Here is a 16,348-nt window from a genome sequence, read left to right on the forward strand (position 1 = left end):
CCTGTGGTTTTCTACGACAAGCCCTGAGTAAAGAGACTTCCTAAAATGCACTGAAGGAAAGAGGTAATCTTTGCAAGGAGAAGTGCTGCAATGCTAAAGCCTTGTTCTGTACGACTGTCACATCTGCTTTCAGTCTCAGTGCCAAGGGGTCAGAGCTCAATCATAATCCTCTTGCACCCCCTGCTGGTTAAAAGCTTCTGCTCATTTTGTTACTTTACACTGAGATAAACACTGCACTCATTTCACACTCCCTTTAACATTCTATATGAATTCAATTAGCATGTGTTTGGGTTTCATTTGTAATAGAGTCAAGAGATTTTCTTACTGATGTTCTCCCTTTAAATTATTTTTGCCTTGCCAGGTACTTCAAACCATTCACCAAAGAATTCAGGGCACAGCAGATTTCAGTCCGTCAGGCCTCAGTCTTACTCCTGCTCGGCTTTTTGACGAGAAAGGCAAAGAAATTAAAAATCCACTTTTATTGAAGAATGAGCAAAAAATTTGGGTCTCTTATGGTGAAGATTACAGGTAGGAGTTTAAATGTTTGTTATCTTTATGATTGCCAAGCTAACACAAAGGAAGACCGATTTTATTTTAGTAAAATTTCCGAGGTCTTGTTTGTGGAATATGACATCTCTGACTCTGACTTGCTGTCTTAATGCCTTGTCATACTTCTTGATGTGTGCCTGTCAGCACAGCAAGAGGGATTTTTTCATGTCTGAATAGTTACCTTAATGATAGCAGATGGAAACCCCACAGGGGTCCAAGCCCATCACACTGTCATTGTCGCATACTGCCCTGACCTGCTTCCAGTCCTCTCATTTTTTTGTCTCCTTTTTAAAGGAGAAATGGATGGTAATTGAAAAGGATCTTACACAAGATTTATGAAACGGTAGACAACATGATTCCCTGCTACCTTTCTGTTTTCACAAATAAAGTCTTAACCTTTTAAGCACCAGAGACAACAAAACTGAAGACAAATTGTTGCATTTGGAGAGTTGGTACTTTCAAATTTGATAACAAAGTTTTGCCGTATCATAGAACTCTCATTCCCAAAGAATAAGCACAGAATGAAAGGAAGACATTTGAAGGAAAGGGCCAGAGATATTTTGAAGACAAATATCTGTAAAAAAAAAATCCCAAAACACCAGTTATGTTAACTATTCTAAAATAGTTCTGTTTGAACAAGCCAAAACTAGGTCATCAGGGACTATAATAGGAATTTTGTAAGGATACTTTTCCAATTGTGGTATTTGGTTGCGATTTAGAGGTTTTATAAAAATATTTTAAAAAAAACAAAATAGTAGCTGATGGTATCTCAAGAGAAATGATGAAACGCACACCGTAAACCTCTGACATTTTAGAGAGTCATTTTTGCATGTATATGACCGTTTCTTAAATTCTGACTGGCGTGCAGCGTGTGCAGAGTTTTGAATACATGCATAGATTACAAGATATGCTATGATGTGTTTTGTACTTAATTATAGGCGCAGTTTCTGCCACGTAGGTGTCCTTTCACTACGCTGCGGTACACAGTGTTTTTTCCGTGTGTGTGTGCGCTACCCCTTACACTCAAAATAGTTTTAATTTTTAGTGCTAGGAGCGGTTCTGGGGGCAGAGAGCAGGGTAGGGCTTCAATGGCTGGGAGGGTGTAGATGGGCTGGAGTAAGTCTTAACGGAGATTTCGGCAGTAGGAACCCAAGCACAGTACAGGGTAAAGCTTTGGATTCTTGCCCAGAAATAGCTAAGAAGAAAAAAATTAAAAAAATTTTAATTGAATCAGGTTGGGCAGACTGGATGGACCATTCAGGGTCTTTATCTGCCGTCATCTACTATGTTACTATATTAGTCGATTAGCGCATGGTTAGTTCAGAAGCCCTTTCCGCCTAGAAAATAGGTGTCAGTAAGTGTTCGCGTGCTAATGGCCGTGTGTTAATGGGAAAATTAGCTTGTGGCGATTATTGCCAAAATAGAAAAATCCTTGGCATGCGGGAAATAGAGCGCAAGCTTAGCAAAAGGGCTCCTAAGGATTTTAAAAGGACAGACAGGTGCCTGTTTGTTGTTCTAGCATTGCACCTATGTAGGCAACAACTTAGCCTCTTAAATTAGACATCCTCTTATAAAGTTATCCTCTGGATGTTCTTGACATCAGCGGAAATTAAAATCTGAGCGTTACTTGTACGGTTGTGCAGTGCATTGAAAAGGGAGTATCATGGCAGCTCCGAATATGTCTGCTAGAAAGGACTACATAAGAACATAAGAATTGCCGCTGCTGGGTCAGACCAATGCTCCATCCTGCCCGGGAGTCCGGTTCTAGACGTTTAATATCACACCTCATTGTAAACATTGGAGGCAACTGGAAGGCAGCTCTAAAAGGAAGTTTATCCTCTGTGGTTTAAATGGATCTTACCAAAGGATTCAAGAGCATCTATTTGACATGATCAGCTTGCTTTTCTCCTTCTTATCGAAGGGTTAAGGTTTATGTATGACCAGGGCTAGAATGTTTCTGTAAAGCAAAAGAGAATTGAACAGTGGGAAATCAAGATGGTACATTTTCTGCTTTTTGCTGAGAGAATCTCTCTCTCTCTTCTGTGAATAACAACCATAAAACACATAATTCTAGCCAATATTCACGCTATAGGCAGAATTAGACCCAGATACTAAATGCTGGACCATGTCTTGTCACTAGCTTTGAATATCTGAGACCATGCCAGCATGTATTGGCCACTGAAGCTTACACAGGCTTGGCTGACATTCAGCCGGGACCAGCATAAGACTCTTAGGGAGGAAGTTATCAATCTGAGCTACTGCTAAAATGGATTATTTTATTGTTAACCGAGGTTCATTGAATAAACTACTATGCATTGTGGTAAAAATAAACCCATATTAATGGTAACTTACATTGATAATGTCTTTATGTGATACCCAGTGGAATATTGGCTGGGACCACCATAAGGTAAAGCAGATGCCCTCAATTCATTTGATTCCCCCCTCCCTTCCCCTAATCCTAATCTCTCCTTCCCTCCCCCCAACTGAGCTCCCTCTTCCATAGTCCCCCTCCAAGTCTTACATTTTTCATCTGTGATAATCTAGAGCAGGGGTAGACAATTCCGGTCCTCGAGAGCCGGAGAGGTCAGGTTTTCAGGATATCCATAATAAATATGCATGAGAGAGATTTGCATCTCAAGGAGGCAGTGCAAGTAAATCCATCGCATACATATTCATTGTGGATATCCTGAAAACCTGACCTGCCTGTGGCTCTCGAGGACCGGAATTGCCTACCCCTGGTGTAGAGAGCCCTATGGACAGGAGTGGTGCCCACTCACTCCCACCTGTGGTTTCAAAATGGCCTCTAGAACCCCTTGTCATGATGTGAGCAGGAGTGAGTGGGCATTGCTTCTGCCACGGAATCCCTTACACCACCATGGATGGAAATGGTAGGTCTTTCATTGTCTTCATGGTGGGAGGGAACGGAAATTGGGATTGGAGGAGAGGTAGGTACACTAGAAACCCCAGATATTGCTACCCAGAAGTTAAGTGAGCAACAATTAAAAGGTGATAGGCTTAGGAGTAATATAAGAAAATACTTTTTTACAGAAAGGGTGGTAGATGCATGGAAAAGGCTCCTGATAGAGGTGGTGGAGAGTGAGACAAAAACTATGTCTGAATTCAAGAAAGTGTGGGACAGGCACGTGGGATCTCTTAGGGAGAGGAGGAGATAGTGGATGCTGCGGATGGGCAGACTGGATGGGCCATTTGGCCTTTATCTGCCATCATGCTTCTATAACCATTAAGCTCCATGACCTCACAATGCAGGTGTAAAGAGCCTTAGACTATAGGAAGAGGAGATGCAAATGTTAAGAGCCTTAGCCAATAGGGAGAGGAGGAGATAGTGGATGCTGCGGATGGGCAGACTGGATGGGCCATTTGGTCTTTATCTGCCGTCATGCTTCTATAACCGTAAAGCTCCATGACCTCACAATGCAGGTATACAGAGCCTTAGCCTATAAAGAGAGTAGATGCTAATGTTAAGAGCCTTAGCCAATAGGGAGAGGAGGAGATAGAGGATGCTGTGGATGGGCCATTTGGCCTTTGTCTGCCGCCAGATTAGTTCAGTGGCTAAAGTTAGAATTTGTGTTTGCTTTCATTAGACAGTTACTTAACTGGTGAGAGGTCTGAATATTGCTTTTTAACTGGTTAAGTGCCAGCTTCACCCAAGCTGTGCCCATAGATCTCTCTGGCACTATCCTGACAGTTCAGGGGCTATTAGTGTTGATATTTAGCGACCCTGTCCAGTTAAGTCCCCCTGAATATCAGTGCTTAGGCAGACACAAGCAATTTATCCAGGGAGGAAACTCCCTGGCCTATTAAATCACCTTGAATATTGACCTAATCAATTGTAACCTTTGGACCCTGTTTTAGCCATATTCAATTTGAGAGGGTGGTGAGACAACCAGGTGGCAATGCTGGACAGGCAGACTGAGACTCTAAAATTGAATATGGCTAAAACAAACCCACCTCTCCGCTTCCCTCATTCTCTGTCTCCGCTTCCCTCATTCACTCTCATCCTTCCTGCTTTGTCTGCTCGTAATCTCAGGGTCATCTTTGACTCCTCTCTCTCCTTCACCGCCCAGATACAACATATCGCTAAAACCTTTCGCTTCTTCTTCTATAATATTGTCAAAATCTGACCCTTCCTCTCTGAGCATACTACTAAAACACTTATCCACAACCTCATCACCTCATGTTTAGACTACTGCAATGCGCTACTCTCAGGCCTTCCGCTTAGCCATCTTGCTCCCCTCCAATCCATCCAGAATTTGGCTGCACGACTCATATTCCGAGAGAGCCGCTTTACTCACGTTACCCCTCTCCTAAAGTCAAGTGACCAGGAAGTCATTGGCTTCCCATCCATTTCCAAATACAATTCAAACTCCTCTTACTGACCTACAAATGTACTCACTCAGCTGCCCCTTACTATCTCTGTCCCCCCCCTCCCCATGAGCTCCACTCAGCTGGTAAGTCCCTCCTATCTCAAATGCCTCCAGACTCTGACCCTTCTGCCTTGCTGTGGTGTATGCTTGGAACAAGCTGCCCGAATCCCTATGTTGGGCTCCATCTCTGGCAGTGTTCAAGGCCCAGTTAACATTTATTTATTTATTCAATTTTCTATACCGTTCTCCCAGGAAAGCTCTGAACGGTTACGGTACTCAAGCATTTTCCCCAGTCTGTCCCGGTGGGCTCACAAACTATCTAATGTACCTGGGGCAATGGGGGGGATTAAGTGACAGCGTGGGTTTGAACCCACAACTCCAGGGTGCTGAGGCTGTAGCTTTAACCACTGCGCCACACACTCCCACCTCTTTGAGAGTGCTTTCAACTCCTAACTCCTTTCACCTTGGGTTCTGCATCCCCAACCCTATATGTCATGTCTGTCTGTCCAAGTTAGATTGTAAGTTCTTCTGTACAGGGACCGTCAATAAATGTCAAAATGTATAGCGCTGCGTACGCCTTTCTATATAAGTGATAAGTGATAAGTATTAGTAGACTCTGGTCTGGTCTGGGTTTCAGTAGAGATAGTTGGTGCAGAGAGGTGATCAACAGTATCAAAGGCAGCCTGGTTGAGAGTTCAAGGTGAATCTTATTGTAGAAGAACTCTGCCATTGTCTGGGGAGAAATTGAAGGGGGGATAGGCGGCAAGGATGCTTTGAGTAGGGAGTTTAGTGTGGTAAAGAGACTGGAACGAGGTCGGCGTGCGCACGGGATTTAAGCCAGAAACATTCAGCATAACTGGCACAAGAGCACAGGTAGCAGATGCAGGGGGTGAGGAAGGAAGAGTGGGACGTATCGGGGGGTCGGTAGATGACTGCTACTTGGAGAGGTCGGGGAGCAAAAAATTCTGCAAATTTAAATTTTTTCCCCATGAATTGGATTATGCTTGATCAGAAAATAATTTTGAAAAATTGTTTAAAGCCCATCCTGGGGTCGCTCAAAGCCACTGTGATGCTTTTCAGCTCCTTGCAACAAAGCCTCACTGGAGTTGAACAGCATCACAGGCTTTATCCTGACTATCTCAAGAAGACATTGAATGTTTGATGTTTGCAACGCCATTGGTAGGTGACCACACCAAAGTATACCTTGTTGTTTTCCACAATCAAGTGCAGATAGTGAAGGTTCATTTAATAAAATACTGCTATTTTTTTGCATAAATTGCCATTGCTGAGTGTGAAAACATAAAAGTTATAACTATAATACCAAAATATTTGCTCCATTGAGCAAAAATAATAGCAAATTTAAAGAAAAACGGAGCATTATGCAATCAGTGGTTTTCAGTGACCCCAAGTTAGGCTTTAAAATTATTTTCTGATCAAATACAATGAAATTCATGGGAAAAACTTCAATTTGCAGTTTTTCCAACTTTAGGTGTTTATGGACAACCCTAATGGTACATGAGTAGCAATCACAAATAGGAACTCTTATGAGCCATAGTGAGAAGCATATAGGTAGCAAGAGTGGAATCTCGTGGTCTGCTTCTTTGCTTGCTTAAGAAAATACTTCCCTATAGAAGCTATTATAGCTTTTATTTCTATATTTCACCTAGAAATTTTTGATAGGCGATTATATCAAATTTCAACAAAACTTGATTAACCGTTCCCCTTAACTGTCTCCGTGACATCCTGTTTGTCTTGTTTGTTTAGATTGTAAGCTCTTTGGAGCAGGGACTGTCTTCTTTGTGACTCTGTACAGCGCTGCGTGCGTCTGGTAGCGCTATAGAAATAATTCATCATACTAGTGTGAAGAGTTTTTGTCTTTGGGAAGCAGAGCTGAGATTGTGATGTCATAAAGCCTCATTCCACCAATAAGAGCCAACCTCCTCAGTGATGTCACAATGGCTTGATTATCCTGTACCCAGGCGGCACATTAACCCTGCCCCTTAACTGTATCCATGACATCCTGTTTGTCTGTTTAGATTGTAAGCTCCTTGGAGCAGGGACTGTCTCCTTTGTGACTGCGTATGTCCGGTAGTGCTATAGAAATAATAGGAGCAGGAGGAGTAGATTTGGGGAGAGCTCAGCCTCCTTCATCAGGTCAGTGCAGAATGAGCTGAACTCAAATGATATGTTTTTCTTGGGAACCAAAATAATTCAAGCAAAGAAAAGAAGGTGCAGTGGAGAGATTCAGGGCTTGCACAGTTTATAAATGCAGGTTCCTGCTATCAAGTTAAGCTGACTGGGGCGAGAATTTAGACAAGCGAACACCTGAACTGAAGCCAGGGAGTCCCATGCCAGATGACTCAGTTTCTGTAGCTTTTGCTGTATTCTTAATATATTGAATGTCAGCATTTTGTGCTTTGTTCTAATTGAGCCTCATTTCAGAAGGGTTTATGCAGCTCTTTGATCAGTTTTTGACAGGGCCCCCATTTCTTTTCTAGGTCCCCCCTAAATCCTGTCCTGAATTTGACCTTGAACTGCGTTGCTGCCACAGAGAAGGATGGCATCACAGTTGTTTATAAAACTCTTTTTGATCCTGAAGTTGACCTGCTGCCATGCAAGTATGGAATATTATCTCCTGAAAACCTTAAATCAAATAAACGCAAAGAGGCAGCGGACCAGGGCAATGATGGGAATAGGAGCCCTTTATAGCTAGAGGTACCGTTGTAATGACAATGTGTAACTCAGAATAAACATTATCAGTATTCGTGTGTGAGAGTGGCTTCAGCTGTAAGTTAACTGAAAACTTTAAATAAACGCCAAAAAGTCAAAATGAATAGAAAACCCCCAATTCTTCCTGCCTGCAAGTTTGTGTTCACATGGGCAGGCTTCATACTTATCCACTTAAGATATGCATGCTTCCCTGAATTCTAGACGTGAGCATTACACAGCTCTATGGCTGGAATAAGAGCTCTTACCTAGAAAGGAAAGCAGGCACCCTCGTAATTCTCTTCCATGTGTGGAGCGAGAGACGCCTAGAACTGGGAGATGACAGTAGATAAAGACCATTTGGCCTATCCAGTCTGCTCATCCATACCATCTTTCTTGACGTCAGAGGAGGATGAATTTTAAGAAAATGCTGAAAACTCTGTTTGCCAATGCTTTCTTATGCTAAGGCATAGTTCAGTTGATAATCGCCTTTTAGAATTTTTTTTGACAGCAATGTATGATTTAAAGCTTGCTTGTATTTCTGAATTGATTGCATTTTGCCCGTTAATGATGTCTATGTTATATGTGATAACCGTAGGGAAACAAGATTTTATGGATGTGATATGGAAACCGCATAGTTGTATGCGGTATAGAAATTTTTAAATTAATTAAGGAAAGAACAGGTAAAATTCTCTATATCCATGAAATGGACCCTCTAAGGGGGCAATTTTGTGCCTGGAAGGGTTCTCTAAAGAAGACCAACATGAAAAGCTCACTTTGTGCCATGCATAGAACTGGTGGAAATGCTTGTGCTAGATTCCAGGGTATACCATCACCGTACCTAAAACCCATAGAGCCTAAATGCAGCAGTATTTTGTTTGCGCTGCCCATGCGGACGCCCCCTTGCAAATATGTGCTGTGCAAGAGAATCGTATATTAAGGAACAGCGTATAGGTAGTATGACGGCATATTATATGTCACTAGTATTCTGAACATTTATGCATGCAAAGGGAGCAGTAGCGTAGCCAGAGCTCAGTTTCTGGTTGGGCATGGCCCATATCCACCCACTAACACCCCCCCCCCCTCCGTCCCCAAGCCCTCCAACAACAATTATTTTATCAGACCATGGACTATGTGTGTTTTTGGTACAAAATCCTCTAAGTTTCTAAATTAAAAACTTCTCTAATTAGAAATGTCTTTAAATATTTCTGAAACTGAGCTAAACTCTGCAAATAATGTCTGGAAGCCAAGTTCTGCAACCATGCTCCTTCCACATAAAATATTTTAGCTCTGTATTCATCCAAGCGAATGTATCCAAATGATGGTACATCTAAAAGTAATTTAATACACTGGGGACTACGATCCTTAAGGAAGTAGATACTGGCATCCCCAAACTGAGCATGCATGGGGAGGGGAGGGGCTGGCAGAGGACTCTGACAATGTGCACTACCGCTAGGTAGGCCTCAACAGAAACTGGGGCCATCCGTGGATACACCACTGAATGGGAGTATAAAATATCCACAGCCTTTATAAACAACAAATCTCACATTATATAAAAAGTGATAGGACAGACATGAGGAAATTGTGGAGAAATTCATTTCTGTTTGTCGTCTCTCTTCCAATTCCATTCAAAGCAACCAAAGCTTTTTATTTTGTTCAGTTGGCAAGTTTGCACCGAATTTCCAGTCAACTACACATGCATGAATCTGCAAATACATCCTGAGTATGAAGAGGTAGAACCAGGGAGCCATTTTTTGCAATCCAAGGTTTGTATCTTGTATATGTATTGCTTTAGAAGAGGTATTGTATGGAAAAGCAAAATGGGTGCCTTGATTTTATTTGCCATTATGTTCTGCGATTGTTATAGGAACTGGGTTGGGAGCTTGGAAAAGCTTTTCTAACGCCATGGTTTAATGATGTGTGAGAAATGGAAGTTGTGGCCTGCAGTATAGAAATCGCCTTAAGGAGAGAGGTGAAAAATATCAACAACATGCTCTTGGCACATGGAATGCTAGAGACGAATGACTCTGTCAGCAGCTATAACAGTTAGATTGTATTTGGTTTTCAGCGAGACCGTCTCAGTGGATGTTGAGGTCTCAAATGTCATGTGGTACAGTCTCATGAGAATTAACCCTAAATAACACCTGAATTTGATATAGTGATCGATGAAGAACCCCAACACTGTAGAAAAAAACAAACAAACTGCGTTAATCCGCATTCTGATTTCTGATTGAATAGTTTTTCTTAAAAGTCACAGTCTTCCCAGTCTTTGATTTCGCTGTTGATAAGCAGAATATTAGCCATACACATGAGCTACACACTTCTGATAGCACTAGAGGCTTTTTCCGAGTACAAACATCATAGGCCAATTCAAATCTTCTTGGTCTTTTTCTGTGTTACAGGCCCTCCTCGTTCATTTTGAACTCATGAAAAACATCTATCCCAACCCTCAGCTAGATATTCTCCTACTTATCAATGGAGAAAGCAAGTTTTTGGTACCTGTAATAGGAGTTCTCTGGAGCCAGTGGATTAAGTTGGCTTGGCATTCCCTTCTACTTGCTTAGCTTAGTACAAGACTAAGGAGGCAATTGTGCAGGAACTGGCAAAATACTCAGAAAACCTTTTACCGGTACATTTTTTTTAGCTCTCAGAGAGCTGTTTTGTCTCAGTGCCACTGGGTAATAAGAGCAAATGTTTGTTCAGCTAGGTAGTTGGTGGAATTAAAAGTGAAATATGGTTGAGATTTCTACTTAAGAAAGTGTAATAACCATTAGTAGTGATACTTGGTTTCTGTGGCATTACCTGATCAACAATGACAGTCTGATAAGTAAGGATGCCTGGTTTAGGCAGTAGAAAGAGAATTGCATGTGAGTAGCAGGTTCTTTTAGCTAGTGGTCTAATGTGAACACGACTCTCTGTTATCTTTAGGTTGATCCTCAACTGGTTCTCTGTGCTTCAGTTGGCACTGAGAAAAAGAGCAGGTCGGGGGGCAAACTACCTCAGAAGAAAGACCTGCAGGATGGCCCAGTGACATCAGCTTGTCATCTGACCGATGTGTGGCTGCTCACAAAGGTATTGGAGTTCTAGGGGAATGTGAAATGCAAACGTTGCCAAACTGATCAATTGTGGACTTGCCAGTAGAAACGGAGAATAACATTAAAAAATTATCACCAAGGATACTTTCATAAATTTAAAGCAAGATGTGTGAATCACTGCATATTTGTAAATCGAGGGTACACTCGGAGAGTTTACAAAGTGATATCAGAAAAAAAAGGAAAAAAGAATGCCATCAATGAATATAAGAATATAAGAATTGTCACTGCTGGGTCAGACCAATGGTCCATCGTGCCCAGCCGCTCATGCAGCGATCCCTACGGCATAGACCAGTGCCCTAACTGACACCAGCCCTACCTGTGTATGTTCTGGTTCAGCAGGAACTTGTCTAACTTTGTCTTGAATCCCTGCAGGGTATTTTCCCCTATAACAGCTTCCGGAAGAGCGTTCCAGTTTTCCACCACTCTCTGGGTGAAGAAGAACTTCCTTACGTTTTTTTGTAAGGAATCTTTTCCCTTCTAACTTTAGCAAGTGCCCTATCATTCTCTCTACCTTGGAGAGGGTGAACAACCTGTCCTTATCTACTAAGTCTATTCCCTTCAGTATCTTGAATGTTTCGATCATGTCTCCTCTTTTCAAGAGAGAAGAGGCCCAGTTTCTCTAACCTCTCACTGTACGGTAACTCCTCCAGCCCCTTAACCATTTCAGTTGCTCTTCTCTGGACCCTTTTGAGTAGTATTGTGTCTTTCTTCATGTACGGCGACCAGTGCTGGACGCCGTATTCCAGGTGAGGGTGTACCATGATAACCTTCTCCGATCTATTCGTGATCACCTTCTTAATCATTCCCAGCATTCTGTTCGCCCTTTTTGCTGCTGCCACGCATTGTGTGGACGGCTTCATTGACTTGTCGACCAATACACCCAAATCTCTTTCCTGGGAGGTCTCCCCAAGTACTACACTTATGCACGTTAAACCTCATTTGCCATGTCGCGGCCCTTTTCTCGAGGGTGTTTATGTCATGCGCATCCAAAAGTGATCCAATTAAGTCAGCAGACCTCTTTTCTGTTTTTGAGTGCCAGAGTTCGACTCGTCTGACTCTTGCCTTTCAAAGTACTTATAAAGACTGCATTTCTGCTCTCCCTTCAGATCAGTGTTTCCCAAACGGGCACGTCTGATGATCAGGTCCATACCAATGCTTTGCAGCAGCTGGAGGTGTCTGGCCTAGCACTTAAACCCCCAGATTCTGTATTTGGTGCCTTGAGTTGTGTACAAAGATTAATTGGCCACCAGTAAGCAATTATTGGTGCTGATTAGACTTTACCCGCCTGTATTTTTATCTTCTTCAGGAGAGGCAGAAGAAAAGCAACTCCACCACTCAAAAGTGTTCCTGAAAAAACATTTGCTTCTTTCTTGGAATCTACAAGTTATTAACCAGTTAAATGTCTGTAACCCCCACCATCTTCTCAATGCAAATGAAAGCTGAAAGACATCCAATTTCAAAGTTCCACTTTTGCCTTCACTGGCTGTGTGGATGATTTGAAAATAGTGATCCATTCATTTCTCCAAGACTTCTAAGCCCTTCTCTCTCCGCTATGTTATCAGCTTAAGAACCCTTCACTAACGCACTGCAGGTGAGATCTTGCTGTTTACTCTACAGCTGGAATGCTAATGAAAAATCCATAAGAAATAGGGCAGAAGAATGCTACAAGATTTCTGCCTTTTATGTGAAATCAATTTAGAACCCTACATTTTTAAACATTTTTCTTTGGAATTCGGTCATAGTATACTTATTTAAATTTGGGAAAAATAGCCTGAACCATTTTCCGTGAAGCAAAATTTGGCAAAATCACTGAATTTGAAAATCCAGTATTGTACAAATACGTGCTGGACCGCCTGCTCCAACAGGTTGGTTCCAGCTGTTTGCATTGGTGTCCACTGTGCTACACCTCTCTGTGTATCATTTAGCCACTGGGCTGAGAGTGGCTTTTCGCATACAAGCCACAATTATAACACATTTAGAATGATTGTGGAAATGTCACTAATCCTTAGGTAGTGGTGGAGACAACCTTAGAGGATAGTTGGATAAGGGAATTTAGCAGCTGGAAGTCAGCAGGCGCAGTGACGACAAAAAATCCAGATGTTTCCAAATACAATTCAAACTCCTCTTACTGAGCTACAAATGCCCTCATTCAGCTGCCCCTCACTATCTCTCTTCACTTGATCCCCCCCTCCCCTCTCCGTGAGCTCCGCTCAGCTGCTGTGCCCTTCTCTTCAACTGCCAACTCCAGACTCCGTCGCTTCTGCCTTGGCGGGCTCTGTCTCTGGCAGTGTTCAAGGCCCGCTTAAAAGCCCACCTCTTCGAGAGTGCTTTTGACTCTCAATTCCTCTCACCTTGGGTTCTGCATCCCTGACCCTATATGTTCAAGTTAGACTGTAAGCGCTTCCGAGCAGGGACCGTCTTTCAGCACTATATAAGTAATAAATTGTACTTGTACTGTGACAGGATTGTCTTGTAAAATGATTAACCAGTATTGCTCCAGAGCAAAACTTTAAATTGACTTAGAAAATATGAATTTGTTGCCATCTTTGCAGGTCAATGATTTGTTTTTCCCTGTGCATGCTTGTTTGAAGTAAAACTCAATTGTTATCTACACAACAAGTGACACGTTATGGACCCTAAATCATCGCACTGTGAAATATGCACAAAAAATACACTGAGACATTTGAAGGCTCAGTTCCGCTCTGCACTGAACTGTGAAATGCCTCCCTTGTTATAAGCAAGATCTCAGGTTCTAAGTAAGGCTCCATGACTTCTAAGCTGAGGATGGCAGTTCACTGTCTAGGGCGGTTAATGTCCTGGCTTATCCAGGCATGCTGACCTCACTATTATGACATGACTCTGTGTTTCATTTACGGCTTCCTTTCGCTTATTCACTTCTATTGTTCCTGTTCTTCATTGGCAGGCAGGAATGATCTTAAGCCGAGCTCTGACACAGATCTGTCTAGCTGTTGGTCATCCAGTCACATTTAACACTGATGATGGATCATCACTAGGAGGATATAAATTAATACTGCAGAAAAGGTAATGCTTCCCAAGAAGCCCCTGTTGCGAAAACGTAATTTGCCAGTTTAGGCTTTTTCTCGGAATAAAGTCCTGCAATGCAGCTTTGCTTCATTACTCTTAAAGCCAGAGCAGGGCAAAAAGGATCAAAATACCGACCTGATTTAGCCCCCTTTTTACCAAGGCCCAGAGCACTACATGCTCCAACACTCTTCGAATTCCTGTGAGCCTTGGAGCATTTAGAAAACATTTTCAAATCATTTCAGAATTCATAGAAATAAGACAGCATTTAAAGGCATCTTTTATAACCATTTATAATCATAAATAGTATAGTTTAGGAATGTACATGCTTGCGCAGTCCCATACTCACAACCCGCTGCTTCTGCCATACCCGCCACTAGGTGGTGCACATCATCCTCTGCTACATAGCATAGAGATTTTGATAGTTTAATGAATGAGATTCATATATGTTGTAACTTCTCAAGTGTTTTAAACACATGTAATACTTGTAATCCACTTTGGATGAAAGCGGAATAGAAATAATAAACTATATAAACCATGGTGCAAGGGAAGAGTGACTGAGGCTCTACCAGAGGGAGGGTAAATGGGGGGACATGGCACAGGTCAACAAGTTATTTACCTAGGATTCAATATAGTGTTAATAGTTAGTTGTTAAGGCCAGTCAGCAACTAATTAATTTGTGTGTGCAAACTGACCGTATTCTATAACTTCTGGGCACAAATTTGCACACTATTCAGAGATTGTGGTGCAGAACTTTCTAGAATTATGGGGTTGTGATTTAAATTTTCCATCCCTCTGATAAACCCTCTTCCTGTCCTTTCATTTCAGAGACAAAAGCAATCTTCAGCAACTGTGGGGTTTTGGAAATGAAGGCTTTATCTTTTCCCAGGTTTGTCGACTTATGAGTATTTCTTCATTTGTCTATGACAGATTTTTTTTTTTGTAGATTTTATTCTTGCGCCAGAGCTTTAGTAAGTCATTCCATGCAACCTTTTCTCTTCTTGAGTCATGATAGTGGCGGATTCCAATTAGTACAGTATTAATTGGGTAACTGCCGCACTGGGATCTGTCAGGAAGGTAAGGCTTCTAAGTAGGGTTACCAGATGTTGGGGTAAACCTGGACATGTCCTCTTTTTAGTGGACTGTCCAGGAGCCTGGCCGGATTTCCCAAACCTGAGCTTACATGTATGTCATGTCATCCTGTTGCACCCACACGTGCTCGGAGGCCTCCAGACACAGCCTGGACTTGGGGAAGAAGAGACGAGGTTTGTGTAGGGGCGGTGCTGGGGTGGGCAGGGTGGGGCCACATGGCCTCTTTTTCTAGATTCCAGAAATGACTGCTTCATGGAGCAGCTGATCCTGGAACTAGGGAATTGCCATCTAAATGGCACAAGAGAACCTAGGGAAAAATAATTCCAAGTATGGGTTCTGATGGGTAGACTCAAAAATAATGTAAGGGTGGTAGATGTGTGGAATAACCTCCCAGTGGAGGTAGTCAAGACAAGGACTGTATTTGAATTCAAGAAAGCATGGGGCAGACATGTGGGATCTCTTAAAGATAGTGGATGATTTGGATGGGCCACTTGGCCTTTATCTGCTGTCATTTTCTCTGCTTTTATATCAGCATCTATTCAAAACTCTGAAGTGGTAGACTGAATTAGAAATTGATTGACGACAAAGTTGTGATGGTAAATGGAAAGAAAGTGGAATAGTGGAGAACCTCAAGGATGAGTACTGTGATTTTGTTGATAGGGCCACGAGCTAATGCTAGAAATGGGCTTAGCACACAGGGAAGGCCCAGGTGTGGACAATGCTACGCCCAGCTTATACCCTTGTTATCTCCTACAGGCATACCCTGAGTTTGTTCTGACCTACCTAGAGGGACTAAACATCACCATTCACCAAGAACCACCAAGGACCACTCCTCCTCGCAAAACAGAGAGCACTGCATCCATAGAGGTTAGTGCTTCCTAGAGAAGTGTGCAAAAAGGCTTTTGCTTCATTCTTGGATTTATGGCCTCTTTCTACCTATTTATTTAATGCTGTGGGTCTCAATATTCACTGAATGCAAATTCTGGAGTTTCACACATTTGTGTTAGGTACAAAGTTATTTAGCATATGTTAAATAAAATGATACTATTAATTCAATTGTGTGCACACTAAGGGGGAAGGGGGAGTTATCAATATGGGCTACCTTTAAGTTATGCTCTTTTCTGTTTGGCCCTTCTACAGTGAAAAAAGGATACTAGGCTAGATGGACCATTGGTCTGACCCAGTAGGACTAGAAATTCCATAAACGGCACCTAAACAAAAGACACTGAAATCGCACTTCCGGAGAAGCCTACTGGTGTAGGTGTGGCAAATGCCAGAAATGACAGTAGGCACCGAAAAGTGCTTGCCTAGGTACAATTCATGTCAAAGATAGGTCTTGAAAACCGTGGCCTACATTTCCCAGAGATGCAATTCTGTAAACGGCACCATCGCGCGATTGACACCCGATTGGTGGCTGCTTTCAGAGAATCCGGCAGTTAATCTCCATTTAATGGAGGAAAATGGGCTACCGGAAACATA

General features: G+C 42.3%; 1 protein-coding gene across 10 annotated transcripts in view; it reads left to right on the forward strand.

The window, feature by feature from the left end:
• The window catches only part of DCDC1 (doublecortin domain containing 1), a 209,531-nt gene that overhangs the window by 109,509 nt on the left and 83,674 nt on the right, over window positions 1–16,348 (forward strand). For 9 of the 10 annotated variants that reach the window (XR_004537631.1, XM_033928555.1, XM_033928557.1 and 6 more), the window contains 7 exons: window positions 362–528; window positions 7,433–7,552; window positions 9,301–9,406; window positions 10,569–10,712; window positions 13,659–13,777; window positions 14,606–14,666; window positions 15,626–15,736. Coding sequence is in view for 9 of the 10 variants with exons in the window: in XM_033928555.1 (XP_033784446.1) it covers window positions 362–528; window positions 7,433–7,552; window positions 9,301–9,406; window positions 10,569–10,712; window positions 13,659–13,777; window positions 14,606–14,666; window positions 15,626–15,736 (828 nt within the window). In the remaining variant the exon portion in view is untranslated. The remainder of the gene's footprint in view (window positions 1–361; window positions 529–7,432; window positions 7,553–9,300; window positions 9,407–10,568; window positions 10,713–13,658; window positions 13,778–14,605; window positions 14,667–15,625; window positions 15,737–16,348) is intronic. The other variant, XM_033928558.1, reaches the window with a different exon arrangement.

Source organism: Geotrypetes seraphini, chromosome 19, assembly GCF_902459505.1.
Source record: "Geotrypetes seraphini chromosome 19, aGeoSer1.1, whole genome shotgun sequence".
NCBI classification, from domain to species: Eukaryota; Metazoa; Chordata; class Amphibia; order Gymnophiona; family Dermophiidae; genus Geotrypetes; species Geotrypetes seraphini.